Consider the following 15,124-nt stretch of genomic DNA (forward strand, 5'->3'; position numbering starts at 1 on the left):
CTGTATAATACAAATTGCATGTATCTTCCTTTTTGGAATCTTTCCATGAGAGCCCAGCAAACCTATAGAAAATTATGATTAAAATATGTTAGCTGGAGAGGGACGTGTGAAACTATCTCTATAGACTTTCCATTGTGTTATTTTAAAAGTTCCCTTACCATTTGGTTTGTAAACTTGCTTTTTTCTCTAAAATGTGGCATTGTGTTTAGTCATTGCTAAGTTTGGATATTATTGCTCTGTTCATTAGACTATGGTCACTGTGATGTTTTATTTCTGTTTTGATTCAGCAGATTTCCCCCCACCCCTTTTCTAATTTTCAGTGTCAGAACCTGGGAAAGCTTACCACAGTACAAATAGGACATGATAATTCTGGACTGTATGCAAAGTGGCTTGTGGAATATGTCATGGTGAGAAATGAAGTAACGGGTCACACTTACAAGTAAGCAGCATTTCAGCTTTTTTATGGATTGCCTGAAAGGATGTATTGAAAATGTTGTATCATAACTGCATCAACTTCCTTTGTAAAATCAGCCTGTTGCTGCTCAAAATACTTAAGTCTGATAGGTATTCCTTTTCTTGCCCTGTGGGACCAAATCAGTTACTGATACATATTCTAATGTCGCACAAGACTTGTTTCTCATAAAGCTCATCTGTAAATAAAAATATACACGGTTTTACAGAGTATGATTTGATGCCTCTTCTTGTTTATATCCACTATAAGCTTATGTTCGCTGAAATTGGAATTAAGCTGAATTATCTATTGACTTGTATGATTTAGAGTGCTTTCTTGTCCATTTAAACACACAAATTTATATACGGTACTGTCAATGCACAATAGATATTTATTTGTATACACTAGTAAAGCTATGAAAACACACACACACACACACACACACACACACACAGTACTGTGTGAGTGCCTGGAGGCAGTTGGAGGATGGATGGCGGCTAACAGATTGAGGTTGAATCCTGACAAGACAGAAGTACTGTTTTGGGGGGACAGGGGGAGGGCGGGTGTGGGGGACTCCCTGGTCCTGAATGGGGCAACTGTGCCCTTGAAGGAGCAGGTGCGCAGCCTGGGAGTCATTTTGGACTCACAGCTGTCCATGGAGATGCAGGTTAATTCTGTGTCCTGGGCAGCTGTCTACCAGCTCCATCTGGTACGCAGGCTGAGACCCTATCTGCCCGCGGACTGTCTCGCCAGAGTGGTGCATGCTCTAGTTATCTCCCGCTTGGACTACTGCAATGCGCTCTACATGGGGCTACCTTTGATGGTGGCCTAGAAACTGTAATTAATCCAGAATGCGGCAGCTAGGCTGGTGACTGGGAGTGGCCGCCGGGACCATATAACACCGGACCTGAGAGATCTGCATTGGCTCCCAGTACGTTTCCAAGCACAATTCAAAGTGTTGGTGCTGACTTTAAAGCCCTAAATGGCCTTAGTTCTGTATACCTGAAGGAGCGTCTCCACCCCCATCGTTCAGCCTGGAAACTGAGATCCAGTACCGAGGGCCTTCTGGCGGTTCCCTCATTGCGAGAAGTGAGGTTACAGGGAACCAGACAGAGGGCCTTCTCGGTAGTGGCGCCCGCCCTGTGGAACACCCTCCCATCAGATGTCAAGTAAATAAGCAGCTATCCTATTTTTAAAAGACATCTGAAGGCAGCCCTGTTTAGGGAAGTTTTTAATATTTAATGCTGTATTGTTTTTAACACTCAATTGGGAGCCGCCCAGAGTGGCTGGGGAAACTCAGCCAAATGGGCGGGGTATAAATAATAAATTACAGTGGTACCTCGGGTTACAGATGCTTCAGGTTACAGACTCCACTAACCCAGAAATTGTACCTCGGGTTAAGAACTTTGCTTCAGGATGAGAACAGAAATCGTTCAGCAGCGGCGCGGCAGCAGCAGGAGGCCCCATTAGCTAAAGTGGTGCTTCAGGTTAAGAACAGTTTCAGGTTAAGAACAGACCTCCAGAATGAATTAAGTTCTTAACCCGAGGTATCACTGTATTATTTACTACTACTACTATTATTATTATTATTATTATTATTATTATTATTATTCTAGAAAAAGGTGCCAGAACTGACCATAAATGCCTCCCCTGTTCTCCCCTGGCACACACCTGAGAACTGCCAGAACTTAGTTCTGGTGAGTTCTGAAAAAAAGCCCTGTCTCAAAGAAGTTTCATATCTAATGAACATTATTAATTACATTTGGTTGCATCCAGAGAAATATTAGCCAAAGGGGGTTGTTGGAAGGTGACTCTCCCACCTCTCCAAGACTCAGCAGCCCCCAGGTTCCCTTGAAACGCCTCTTCTGAGGGTCATGGGCTGTGGCACAGGGGAGCTGGAAGGCAATGCTGAAAATTGGGTGGAGGCATCATCTGTCAGTGGGAGTTCCTGCTTACAAATGGTGACTCCACCTAAATGCCAACAAACCCCTCCTTTCCTCTCAGCACCCCCCCCCCCCAGTCTGCCCCATTTTTCAGGGTCCTCTGACTCTTGTGATAGGTTTTTCAAGAGGCTGCCAGGGCCTCGTGGGAGTGGGAAAGTCATTGGTTTGTGTTCCTTTGGTTCAGATCCAATTTGGTCAATAAATCCAATCTGTTGGCTGTCCAAAATATCTGTTTGCTTATGGTCCAGAAGATTCAGATTTCTGTTTCCAACAGCACATGTATGTGGCCCCTGTGGATTAGTCAGTTACATAACTCCTCCTGTGATTAATACTGTTCAATTCTTGTGCTGCACCAGTCTTGCAGGGATGAGAAACTTTAGTAAATGGAACATGCCCAGCATGAAATAAAAGCCATTTTACTGATTCACTTAATGTATAGCCTCTTGCTAAAATCTGGGATTAAGAGCTGCATCATGTGTCTTTTTTCTTATTTCATGTCTTTAGGTTTCCATGTGGGAGGTGGCTTGGAAAAGGGATGGATGATGGCAGTTTAGAGAGGATCCTGGTTGGAGAATTGCTGACATCCCATTCTGAGGTAGATGAAAGGCAGTGCAGAACTCCGCCTTTGCAGCAGTCCCCAAGTATGATTAGAAGATTTGTTACAATATCACCAAACAACAAACCAAGTAAGCTGGTTAAATTGAAAAAAACATTTTACTAGTAATCTTACATATAGTAATAGCAAACTCAGTTCTCTGAGTGTAGTTATTTATGTAGCCAAAACATCATCCATACACATATTAGTAGACTTGGGGGAGCCCCACAGTTTGTGGAAGTACAAAAAGTCTATAGGGGGGGAAATCCTATGGGGGACAAACCCCAAAATAGCTCAGTGAGAATGAAATGTTGACTGACTGACTTGTGGGAGGTGGGGATGATTATCCTGAAAAAAGGGAATGGCTGACAGGTTGGAATTTTGAACAGGTCTCCACTCTGCAACATTTTGTTGCATGTCTTGCTTCCACCATCTCAAAAGCAATGAAGTACTCTGGTTTTAAATCTTCATTAGGTTACTTAAATATTCTTTTGTCTTGTTGCAGCTTGTTTGACAATATGTCAGTCAGTTTCATTCCTGGTGATGGGGGAAAGGGAGAAGGAAAGGATGAGAACACTTACCGTATTTTTCCTCTATTGGACGCACCGGACCATAGGAGGGGGAGAATAGAGAAAAAAAAAAATTCTTGTTCTCTCCCTCAAAAACAAGGTCCGTTCAAGGTGTGTTCAAGAGCAGGCCTTGCTGCTGCCTCCCAAGCTTGTGGGGCTGGTGGTGGGGGGAAGCGCTGCTTTCCCCCACCGCCAGCCTCAAAGATCCCTGAAGCCTTTGGGGACATCCTTTGTAGCCTCCGCGGAGGCTTCGTGCAGCCATCCCGAAGTTGGAACAGTGAGACGGAGGGCTGCGCTGACCAAAGCCCGAGGTGCACAGCGCCGTGCTCCCCGGGCTTCGGGCTGCAGGCAGCTGTCTGCAAGCCCTGTGGAGCCTGGTGGGAACTCCCGCTGGACTCTGCAGGCTTGCAGAGAGCTGCCCGAAGCCCGGGGTGCACAGCGCCGCGCTCCCTGGGCTTCGGGCTGCAGGCAGCTATCCGCAAACCTGCAGAGCCCAGCAGGAGTTTCCGCCGGGCTCCGCAGGCTTGCGGATAGCTTCCTTGAAGCCTGGAACGCGAGAGGGGTCAGTGAGCATGACCCCTCTCGCTCTCCAGGCTTCAGCGAAAGCCTGCACTCACTCCATAGGACGCACACACTTTCCCCCTTCATTTTTGGAGGGGAAAAGTGCGTCCTATAGAGCGAAAAATACGGTAAGTTGATTTTAATCTACAAACTACTGTTGTAACCAGTGCTTGCTGTTGGAGGCTTTCTCATTTAATTTATCAAGATTTCAACCTCTGTGTAATGTTTCCCCCTTCACCTTCAAACATTATTTACCCAAAAAAGTAGCTGTAGCTGTTTCCTATATGGCAGCTTGGTGGGTTTTGCTCATTACTTCCAAAACCCTATATTACAAAAAATAAATGCACAAATGTTGATAAATCTGTCCTATTTTAGAATGTTAAAAGCAGAAGCCTGGATCTAGTTCCTTTCTAAAGTCCCTGGCCAAGTGAAAAACAAATAATTGCTTAAACAAATACATGTTTTCCTTCTTGCACAGAGTTAAACACAGGTCAAATACAAGAATCTATTGGTGAAGCAGTAAATGGAATTGTCAAACACTTCCACAAGCCAGAGAAAGAGGTGGGCATTGTCATTGAGCTTGATAATATTTCTCTGTTTATATTTATGTGTTTGCTAGTTAGTTTATGAAAGACCATAGCTACAATTGACAAGAATGTTGGTTCAGCAGAACAGTGTGTCACAGATGTGCACATGCAGCTGATGAGTTGAAGGGAATTATGTATAGCCAAATACAGACTCTTGCAGCTACATTTCTTCTTGATGTCAGCTTTAATCAGAGTTCTTCAGTAAATTTGTAATCCAAAATTGTGTTTGTCTTAACCAGGATTAACAAAGGTCATAAATAACTTTGGACCCAGGTGAAAGGGGGCAGGAAAATTTGCATGTGAGAATAGAATGCACTCCTGTAGTCTGCAGTCAGTCGCTTAACCCTGGATCCAGTATTATATCAGAACCAAGCCTTAGAATTAAGTCTGATAAAACAGTATGCCAATTGTTTGAATTTGTCAGCTGTGCCTTGATCACAAAGATCATAGTATCCCATTTGGTACTTTTTTGGACAACCCCTTCTCTATTTGTTCTGATTTGTAGTACTAGATATGCTGTCTTGTGATATCCAGTAAATTGGGTTTTGTTTAACATTTGTACCTCATATTTATGCTCCTAGTCTAGATTACAAATATATATATATTGTATGTATTGTATATATTGTGTACACACACACACACACACAATATATATATATATATATATGTATATATATATATATGTATATATATATATATATAGTGATATAGTGTGTGTGTGTGTGTGTATACACACAACCAGTAGCATTACAAATTAAGAACTGTTTCATATAAAAGCAGTAACAGAAATTACATATTAAAAGGCTGTCAAATATATTTCCAGTTTCTAACTAAAGACCAGTAAAAAGGAGGGCTAATGAATCTCCAACTGGAGGGCATTCCAGAGCCATGACACCACCATCCAGAAGGCCCCGTCTCGTGTGCTTACATACATCTGAGATGTTGATGACACAGAGAACAGGGCCTGTGAGGCAGATGGTCCTTGCAGTAATCTGGTCCAAGTCCATTTGGGGTTTTAAAGGCTAAGACCAGTACTTCAAACCGAGCAAACAAATAAGTAGCCAGTGAAGTTAAACAACATTAGAATTACATGTTCCAGTAAGGATGTTTGAGGCATCTTCTTCCAGATCTTCAAAACTCCTGAACAACAGTACCTCTACCTTGTTTGGATTAAGGTTCAATTCACTTCAGAACCGATTCCAGACACTAATTTATTATTTCCTTTGCCTCCCTGGGTTTTCAATGATGGAAAAAATGAAATGTCATCAGCAAATTGATGGCATCTTACCCTAAACCTCTGGATGACCTTCCCCGGTGGTTTCATGTATAAGTAAAAGCACTAGGGGACAAAATTTGGGATTTCACATGCCAAAGGCCACAAAGTGGAACAGCAGTCTTGTGTTATACTTATACTATAGTACTCATTTTATAAATAACAGTGTCCTTTCCTGATCAAGGCACCTCATTTTCTCCAGCTCTTCATCAAACAGAAGTGAAGGTCCAAGGACGGGTGCTTTGTTTTCTGTTGCTCTGCACAGAAAGAGCTTCTTATCCATGTTGAGCAGCAGTGAACAAAGGTGTGTTTGTGTGTCTGTGTGTGTGTGTGAGAGAGAGAGAGAGAGAGAACATAATCAGGGTGGAAAGGTATTTCATCAGTAATAATGCTGACTTGTAATTTCATAAAGTGAGTAAATGGTAGCTGCTGTGAGATCTAATTGTCGTTGAAATCTTATTATTGAGCGTTTTTCTAATGGGTCCCACTAACTGATAAACTCAGTCAGTGCAGACTATTGGTAGTCTGTTTTTAAAAGCCACAGTAATTTGACAGATATATTCATAATATACCATGGGTAAACATCTCAAAACTAATATTTATTTTATATCCCATTGGCAGAGAGGCAGTTTAACACTTTTGCTGTGTGGTGAAGGTGGGCTTGTCTCAGCTCTTGAGCAGGTGTTTCAGCATGGATTCAAATCCCCCAGGCTCTTCAAAAATGTCTTCATTTGGGACTTTCTAGGTAAGTACAGAAAACCTTCTTATGGGAAAAGGTTGAAGGAGTGGGTATGTTTAGACTGGAAAATAGAAGTGAAATTATAGCCATCTTCAAATATTTTATTAATTGTATAAATAATTATACTGCCACCAATATGTGAGGAAGGTTTTGAGTTTTTCTACTGATCTGATCATTATGCTATATGTGTCTCCAGAAAAAGCACAAGGATATTATGAGGCTCTAGAGCAAAATGAATTGGTCCCAGAGGAAAACTGGCAGAAAAGGGCCAGGAGTTTTTGTCGCTTTGTCACAGCCATCAACAACACTCCTAGAAACATTGGGAAAGATGGCAAGTTTCAGATGTTGGTGTGCCTTGGAGCCAGGTATTGTATTTCCATAAGCATATTTTCATTTGTATATAATTGCCTGTTCTAATGTGACAGAGTTGCTTTCACACTGATCAGTTTTCTTTTATTACTGTTTTGATGTCCAGATTTTGAGTCCTTTGACCAAATTACATATCCTTACACTTATTCTGCCACTTTGGAAATCTGAAATTAGAACATGATCACTGGGATTTATCTTGACAGGAGATTAAAAGTGCTTGATGCACGTAGTTTACAAAAAAAAAAAAAAAAAAAAAAAACAAGGCTGAGAGGGGATATGAAAGTATTATTCCAAATAGTAGAAGAATTAATCTGAAGAGGGAGATGAACTATTTTATATTAAAGGAGGCTAGATTTATTTATTTATTACATTTATATATACTACAGTTTCTTCCAAGGAGCTCAAGATGGTGCACATGGTTCTCCAACTCCTCATTTTATCCTCACTACTTCCCTATGAGGTAGATTAGGCTGAGACACAGTGACTGCCCCAAGGTCACCCAGTAAGCTTAATAACTGAGTAGGAATTTGAACCCTGGTCATCCAGGTCATAGTCCAACACACTATCTGGCTCAGATGTACAATAAACACCAGCTACAAAACAAAAATTGACAAATCAGAAATTTTTGTGAAACAGTCTTTCCTGGAACCACAGAGGCAGCAAATAAGCTCTTTGGTTTCAGGGCACAGTTATAAGAAATTTATGGAGAATGGTGTGGCATTTTCTATACCTTAGTTGTAGCCCTTTGAAATCAGAAAGTGCCTTTCACATGCATAGGCCTTGATTTCTGCATCCCTCCTCATTGGGAAAATCAGGGTCATCACAACAAGGATCAAGGCATGGAGATGCACCCAGTTAAATTTTCCATAAGATTGCTTCACGGCTGCAAATTTTGTACAACTGAGCATTTCCCAATCAAACTAGCAGTGCCCCTAATGGTTTCCAGTATGTGGCTTGGGCCATTTTAAAACAATTTGCCTTGTAAACACCTTTTAGAAGCTCCCCTGAGTCTGTCTGTGGTGCACTGTGGTCTGAATTGTGTAAGTTGATTGGTGAATGAGATGACGCTTTCTTGGGAGAATTTGGCTACAGGATTGTTTTTAAAATCCTTTCTAGCTCTCTAATTGTCACTGATGTAGGGCAGCCTAGTGCTGTGGATTCCTGCAGCAGCAAAGGTATAGCCAGGACACGGCCTCAGGCTGATCTAGAATGCCAGTGCAACAAAATGTATGCCAGTTCTGCTGTGCTGGCAACACAGCAGAACTGATGTTGCCTGATGTGGCTTCTGTAAAGGTCATTATGGAGCCTAGAAATCAGCAGAAAGGAGACATGGCAGGGTAAGACTGGTGTTCTATGCAACTAACAATTCAGTCAGTATGGAGGCTTCTAATTTGCATACTGGCCGTTTAGTAGTAACCTATAATAATGGGATTGCTATTGAATAAGAATAGCAAGATAGGCCTGCCCTAACTGTATTGCATTAGATGCCCCTGTAGTTGCCAGTCCTTCTGTACCACCACAGCTAGGTATAGCTTTGGCATCAAGTGCCAGTCATTTTGGATAGAGCGAGTGGCCATGTTTTTCCAAGTTATTTCAGATATGAAGCAAATAAGAAATGATACTGAGCCAAAAGATTGACCTAGAGTTCAGTTTTTATAAACTCACACCAGTTAAACCTAGTATTGTCAATACTAACTGGTAGTGGTATTAAGAAGAATTGTGATACTAAAATACCAGGAAATGTGATAAGTTTCTTTTTTAAAGAATTAAAAAGATTTTATAACTTGTTTGAAATTTCAAAACATTCCCTTACAGAGATCACCTCTTGCACCATTGGATTGCCTTGCTGGCAGACTGCCCCATCACAGCTCAGATGTATGAGGATACAGCGCTCATAAAGGATCATACCCTAGTGAATTCCTTGATTCGTGTGTTGCAGACTTTGCAGGAGTTCAACATCACATTGGAGGCATCCCTCGTTAAAGGAATAGACATCTGATCCGTCTCTTGCTACAAGCACTGTAAAAAAGCAACAAGGAACAAACCATTATTAGTATGCAGAAATTCAATCGGCTAATACATTGCATCCAAACATTTACATCACTTGCTACAACTCTTCTGGAAAGAAGTTCAAAACAGAGAATGGAAATGTGGATGAAAGCTCTACGCCCAACGTGTAATAGGGAAAATATAACCTATAAATCACTTTTAGAATTTATTTGCTGATTTGCTTTTACACACTTTCATGTGAAAGGGTTAAGATAATGAGTATTGTGCAGCTTATTTTAAAGCTGTATTATTTCTTTGCCATTGAAAATGGCACAGTGAGAAGCTATTGGCATTCTCTCAACTTGCCTTCAGACTGTATGTTGAAAAGTATAGTTCACACATTCCATTTCCGCTAAGGGTCATTCAGCAATTGAAAATCTAATAGTTTATTAAAAACATTTTCATCATTGGCTTTTACGTGTTGGGTCACTGTTCTGCAAGAAAAACTAAAAGTTTAAATATTGTTTTTAATAGCCTTGAAGCACTGAATTCATTAGCAAATCCTTTTTTTCTTTAATTTTTGTTGTCAGTATTATTTTGGCAGAGTTTTGAGGGGTGACTCATGCAGATGTGCAGAGATCAGTGATATTTTTCATATGGGTACGAAATTGCACAGAGAAAATTATAAATGTGTTTTTAACTGGCATTTATTTATTTAACTTTTCATCATGTTGTAATGTCTTTGTCTAAGAAAAGAATACTATATACAGTACTTAACAGGCTATATTACATGTCTGTTGTGTTTTCAATTTAGAACCTAATTAGAGTACAGCCCACCTAAAAACAAGGCCAGAATAAGAGTGTCTGTTAGCAAAATATGTCTTGGCATGAACCTGCCTTTCAATTTATTAGTCATTACTAACAAGTCCATTGATTTCAGTGGGTCTGCTCCGAGTATGAAATAGTTGGATACCACCATAAGTTATTATCCTAAGCCATGTGTACTCTATATAATGGCTAACAGTCTAATCAAATACTAGATGTAACATTGACCTGGTTTGCATTTAACACTAAGCCAAACCATGACTTAGTGCAAAAGAGCAAACATTCAGGTTCCTGAAGTGAAGATTGCGCTGCAGCAATCCTCCCTCAGTGTTTGCAGCTAAAAGGGTTCAGCCATAAATTGGCTTTGTGTTACATCCAAACCCAAACTCATTGTTTGTCTTGTCCTTGATTTACCTCTTGAGGTTTGTCTGCAGCAGATAAACTATGGTTCAGGCATAACATTAAGTCAAACCATGGTCAAAGGCATAGGTTAAGCATCAGCAAGATTTGAGGAGTGCTGTGGCATAATATATATGCTCCAGAAAGCAAATGTTTGTTTGTTTGCACTAAGCCATGTTTTGGCTTGGCATTATGTGCAAACTGGGCCAGTCTATAAATGTGTAAGGATCAGGTACAGCAGCAGTTGTTTCACAGTTTTGTCATCTTGCAATGTTAGCACTACCTTACAACAGCTTCACAAGCACATGTGCTGGTGCAAATACTTCAGGTTGGGTGTAAGTGAGAGCAGTATTACTGTGACCAATTTATGCTGCTACTCGATATAATGCTATGTTAAGGTTTCAAATCTTTCCCTTGGTAACCCAGTTCACAGGCAGAACATATGGAACATTTTTATTTGAAATGCTGAGCATTCGTGTGCTAATTTTTGTATATGTTAAAGGCTGGAGGTTTTGGATGCTTGTGAACACGGTGTAAAAATATTAGAATACCCTCATAATGTTCAGAATTTGTGGACTTTTTAAATAGTAAAATTCCAATTGGAAAAATCTAGTGAATGCCTAGAAGCAACTGTTCTTGTTAGAATTCTCAGCAAAAATCCCTAGGAGATGCATAATGAGCTAAGGAAACACTAAGATATACTATACAAGCATTAGGTCTCTGTATTAAGATTCAAGATTCTACAGGCCTTCGCTGTATACATGTCTGAAGTTAGCCTCTTTAACTTCTGATAAAGACGTTTTCAACTGTCAGTCTCCAACAAGTAGCATTATTCTTTATTTCCTACATCTTGTGGTCATTTTTATTCCAGTAACTTAAAAATATAGCACATGTATTAAATTTTACTATTTTTACTTTTCTTGTGTTTTATTTCGTTATTACTTTAAAAAGTTGCTATTATTGCTTCTGTACTGTTTCTAATTTGAATTGGTTGAACTTGAGAAAATCATACTGGAGACTGAAAAGGATGCAGCCCACATTATCACAACATACACAGTGGATAAACATACTCATGCTGGTCTTGAGGTGCATGGCTCTACTGACATTAGTTCTGCAATAACAGAATGTTATTTTCTGTTATCTCACTTAAAAGTATATTACACAACTGCACAAAGAATCCGGAAAAATGAAAAAGCCTGTTGTTTTTCTGAAGACTTCCTTTTACAGAATAGTATTATGAAAAATTTGCATTGAACAGAATAACAGCATCATCTGTATTGGGTATCTACCCAAGATAAGACTTGCTTCTAATAGTAGATGACACAGTTAACTACTTCACTGCAGAACTGAATAACAAAAGTATGTGTATAGACATCATGGTTAGCTATACTGTCTTCTGGAGCAGTTAACCATCAGTGATAATATTCATGAACTGGAGATCAGAGGAGGTAAGTGGACACAAGCACTCAAACCTGCCCCTGTGTTCTCCAGTGAAGATGGCTAGGAATGCCCAAGAGCAGTGGAAGTCACTGAGAGCTCCTGGGTGGTACCACCCCAGCCAGTCTGATTTTTTTTAAAGCAGTACCTCCACCACCAATGCTTTCTCAGATGCCACCAGGAAATACAGGAGGAGACTGGCTGACCATTGGGAAAGGTTTTGCTGCACAGTTCTGGAACTTCAAGACTCTTGTGATAGATCATTGCCAGGCAAGATATATCAAACAACTACAAAACAAATCTGTTTATTCAAGATAGCTGTAAATTTGAAGTTTTCAGATATGAAGCCCCATATGTCACTGTCCATCTATGGGCGATCGAAGTCCCAGCCGAGGACGTTGGGACCAGGGGCAAGATGGCAGGGTGGGAGCAGGAACGGGAGTCCAGAAGCCAGGGGTCCGAGGGTCAGGAAGCAGGGCGTCACAAAGTCAAGGGTCCGAGGGTCGAGAAGCAAGGAGTCACAAAGTCAAGAAGCAAGGAGTCACAAAGTTGAGGGTCCAAGGGTCGAGAAGCAAGGAGTCTAAAAGCCGAGGTCCGAGGATCAGGAAGCAAGAAGCCAAACACAGCAAGGCAGGAAATGTGTTGCTGTGGCCAAGAGCTGAAGGGAAATGCTGACCTTACATCCCTACCTGGCTCTTGCCACCAGGTGCAGTGAGTTACCAAGCGGCCTCACCTGTGCGGCCATGCCTTGCCTCTCCAGAACAAACTTAGGAAGGCCCCAGTCCTGCGAAGCCCTACTGGTCACAGGGCCTGGCTCCTGCACGCACTTCTGACACCATGCTGCAAAGCAAACTGCTTTTAAAACTGATATAACTTTTCAAAAATTACATTCAGCTGCTCAAACAGAAAATTATGAATGTGGGAAAGTTATTTGTTTCAAATTTGGTGTACTGTATGTAGTTGCATTTTTAAATGTGAGTCGTAACAGATGTAGAATTGGCTCAAACATGGTTGTCCTCCCACAACTGCAAGCATGCCTAAGAGAAGTAAATGCAGTAGATGAGCTATTCTCTTTAATGCCCTCCCAATTCACAAATTCTGACAATGCAGTTGCTGTAGGCTGCAAAATCATTCCTGTCAAAACATAAAGGCTAACAAAATTCCTCTTCATAACTCTGTTTTTATCCAAGCACCTGCATAGATTTATATGAAAATGCAAAAACTGCTTTGTATTTAATTAGCAAGCCTTATCCCATAGTTAAAATGGGTTATTTTTATTTAACTTTAAGGTAGTGATGTTCAATTCTCTTTAATTAAAGAGCTTCTCTTTCATAGCTCATAAGCTTTTAAATCATATCAACATTTAAAATGCTTATGAACTCAGCTATATTTCTGCATTGCAAAGTAATTTTTAGGCTGTTTGTAATTTAGACTATTAAGTCATTTTTCGACTATACTATGAACTCTAATAGTCTATTGCTTTGTGTGTGTGTGTGTGTGTGTGTGAGAGAGAGAGAGAGAGAGAGAGAGAGAGAGAGAGAGAGACAGCGGGATCAACCTGGTTCGCACATCATGTTAATCCAAACCACAGCTTAGTGAAAATGCATGAGCACTTAGGCTCCTAAGGAGGAAAGTGGCTGCTTTGCTCTTCTCCAGTCATTTTGCTGCTGCACTGTGCTTAGCTAAGCCATGGCTTGGCCTAGTGTGTTGTGTGAACAAGGGTTGTGGTTTAGCTCTCTAGAGACTAAACGAGCTGAAATGAAGGTTTGTTCTTTGTTTCTGACTTATGGTTTATGTCAAAGAGCTAAATCACAAGCCCAAGTTCAGATGACACACTAAGCCAAGCCATGGCTTAGCTTAGCACAGTGCAGCAGCAAAACAACCAAGCAGTAGCAAAGTGGCAGTGATTTCCTCTCCATGCATATACCCTAGGTCATTGTTTGGCTTAGTGTGATGTGTGAACCAGGCCAGAGAGCAAAACAGACACGACCATAATTGCTTTTGACGATTAAGTTCTTAGCAAGAATGAATATATTTTGGAAGATTTCTGTTGCCATAGTTCAAGATGGAGAGTTGACAAATTAGCTGGAAATTGTTTATTTACTTCTCATGTTTGTAGTTCCTTTTATACCCAGAGATTGGTAGTTTATCTTCAAAATGCAGAATCAAGTTTAATAATGCTAATAATAATCTGTTTTAAAACTAGTCATTGTAGTTTATAGAACTAGAAAAGAAAATGCAGTATATTATTTTTCTAATTTTTCTATTTTTCGGGTTGTACATCTAAACGTATGTCCAGATGCAGCTTACTTTGCTGTACTACAATAAAGCTTTCTTCTGATAGGACCAACAGAATTAACCTACCGTGCCATCCTTGGCAGCTGTTTATTCTAATTAGGCTTTACAATCTGCTCTAATATTTTCACCTTGTGCTGGTTAGGATTGCTAGAAACATTGTTTTTCAAATGACATCAGTGTGCAGCATATGGAAACTGGTGTTTTAATACATTCTTACCTTAAGCAAAGAGCTACTTCACATAATTGTTGCTTTCCCTGCTCTAATAGCATTACAATAGGAACTAATTCATATTCAACATGCAAATGTTTAATAACAATATACGGTAATACTGTACTTGTATTTATCAAAGAAAATGTTCTAGCTAGATGGCGCTGTTGAACAGGTGCTTGTATAGATTCTGGGAATGTAAAGCACTTTGCAGTGTGACACCCCCCTCCCATGCTTATTTTGCCAGTATACTGGCATCTTCACACTTTGAACAAAACATCTCTCCCCATACCCGGGCAATGATTTTTTAATCCTGGTTCACGTAGATCCTACTTTGCCTTGTCTAAAAGAAGACGGTGTCTCATTTACCCTTTTCATAGCTGGAAGCATGCTGAATGTTGTGTTGCAATCTTAGAGCAATCACTATCCTGCATTTTGCTAAGCAACAGCTATCTACCCAGCCTTCCTATAACTACTGAGATCTGCTATGTTTTACCTCTCCTACTAGAATACTTTGCCTGTTGCTCACTACTTTCAACATTATCAAGTTCTCAATCCGTCCCATCTATGTGAATAGTGCTGCTGTTCTTGATTATGGAAATATGTGTCTTAGGAGGGGTGATCTGAATAAAAGCAGTGTACTGCAAGCACCATTTTCAGTGACACCCTATCCATGTAAACAAATTAGAGGTGACATTCTAGATAACAAGCTCATACAAACAACCTTGGAACCACTGGATTATGTAAACAAGTCTGGGTAGTTCTGAATTTTTCTCTCATCTGAGCTTGAAGAATTCTTAGAACTGCAGTTAAGGAAGAGGAAAAATATTACTAAGAAGAGAATGTATTCCATTTTGTTTTGGTCACATTTGATTAAACAT

At 40.3% G+C, this 15,124-nt stretch overlaps 1 protein-coding gene across 5 annotated transcripts in view; it reads left to right on the top strand.

Moving 5' to 3' along the window:
- Positions 1-11,214, top strand: part of DENND5A (DENN domain containing 5A) — a 61,856-nt gene extending 50,642 nt beyond the window's left edge. For all 5 annotated transcript variants that reach the window (XM_079965822.1, XM_079965818.1, XM_079965819.1 and 2 more), the window contains 6 exons: positions 321-439; positions 2,899-3,080; positions 4,598-4,680; positions 6,601-6,724; positions 6,915-7,083; positions 8,903-11,214. In XM_079965822.1, coding sequence (XP_079821948.1) covers positions 321-439; positions 2,899-3,080; positions 4,598-4,680; positions 6,601-6,724; positions 6,915-7,083; positions 8,903-9,086 — 861 coding nt within the window. In that variant the 3' untranslated portion in view covers positions 9,087-11,214. The remainder of the gene's footprint in view (positions 1-320; positions 440-2,898; positions 3,081-4,597; positions 4,681-6,600; positions 6,725-6,914; positions 7,084-8,902) is intronic.
- Positions 11,215-15,124: the final 3,910 nt, after the last annotated feature.

Source organism: Podarcis cretensis, assembly GCF_951804945.1.
Source record: "Podarcis cretensis genome assembly, chromosome: 1".
Taxonomy (NCBI): Eukaryota; Metazoa; Chordata; class Lepidosauria; order Squamata; family Lacertidae; genus Podarcis; species Podarcis cretensis.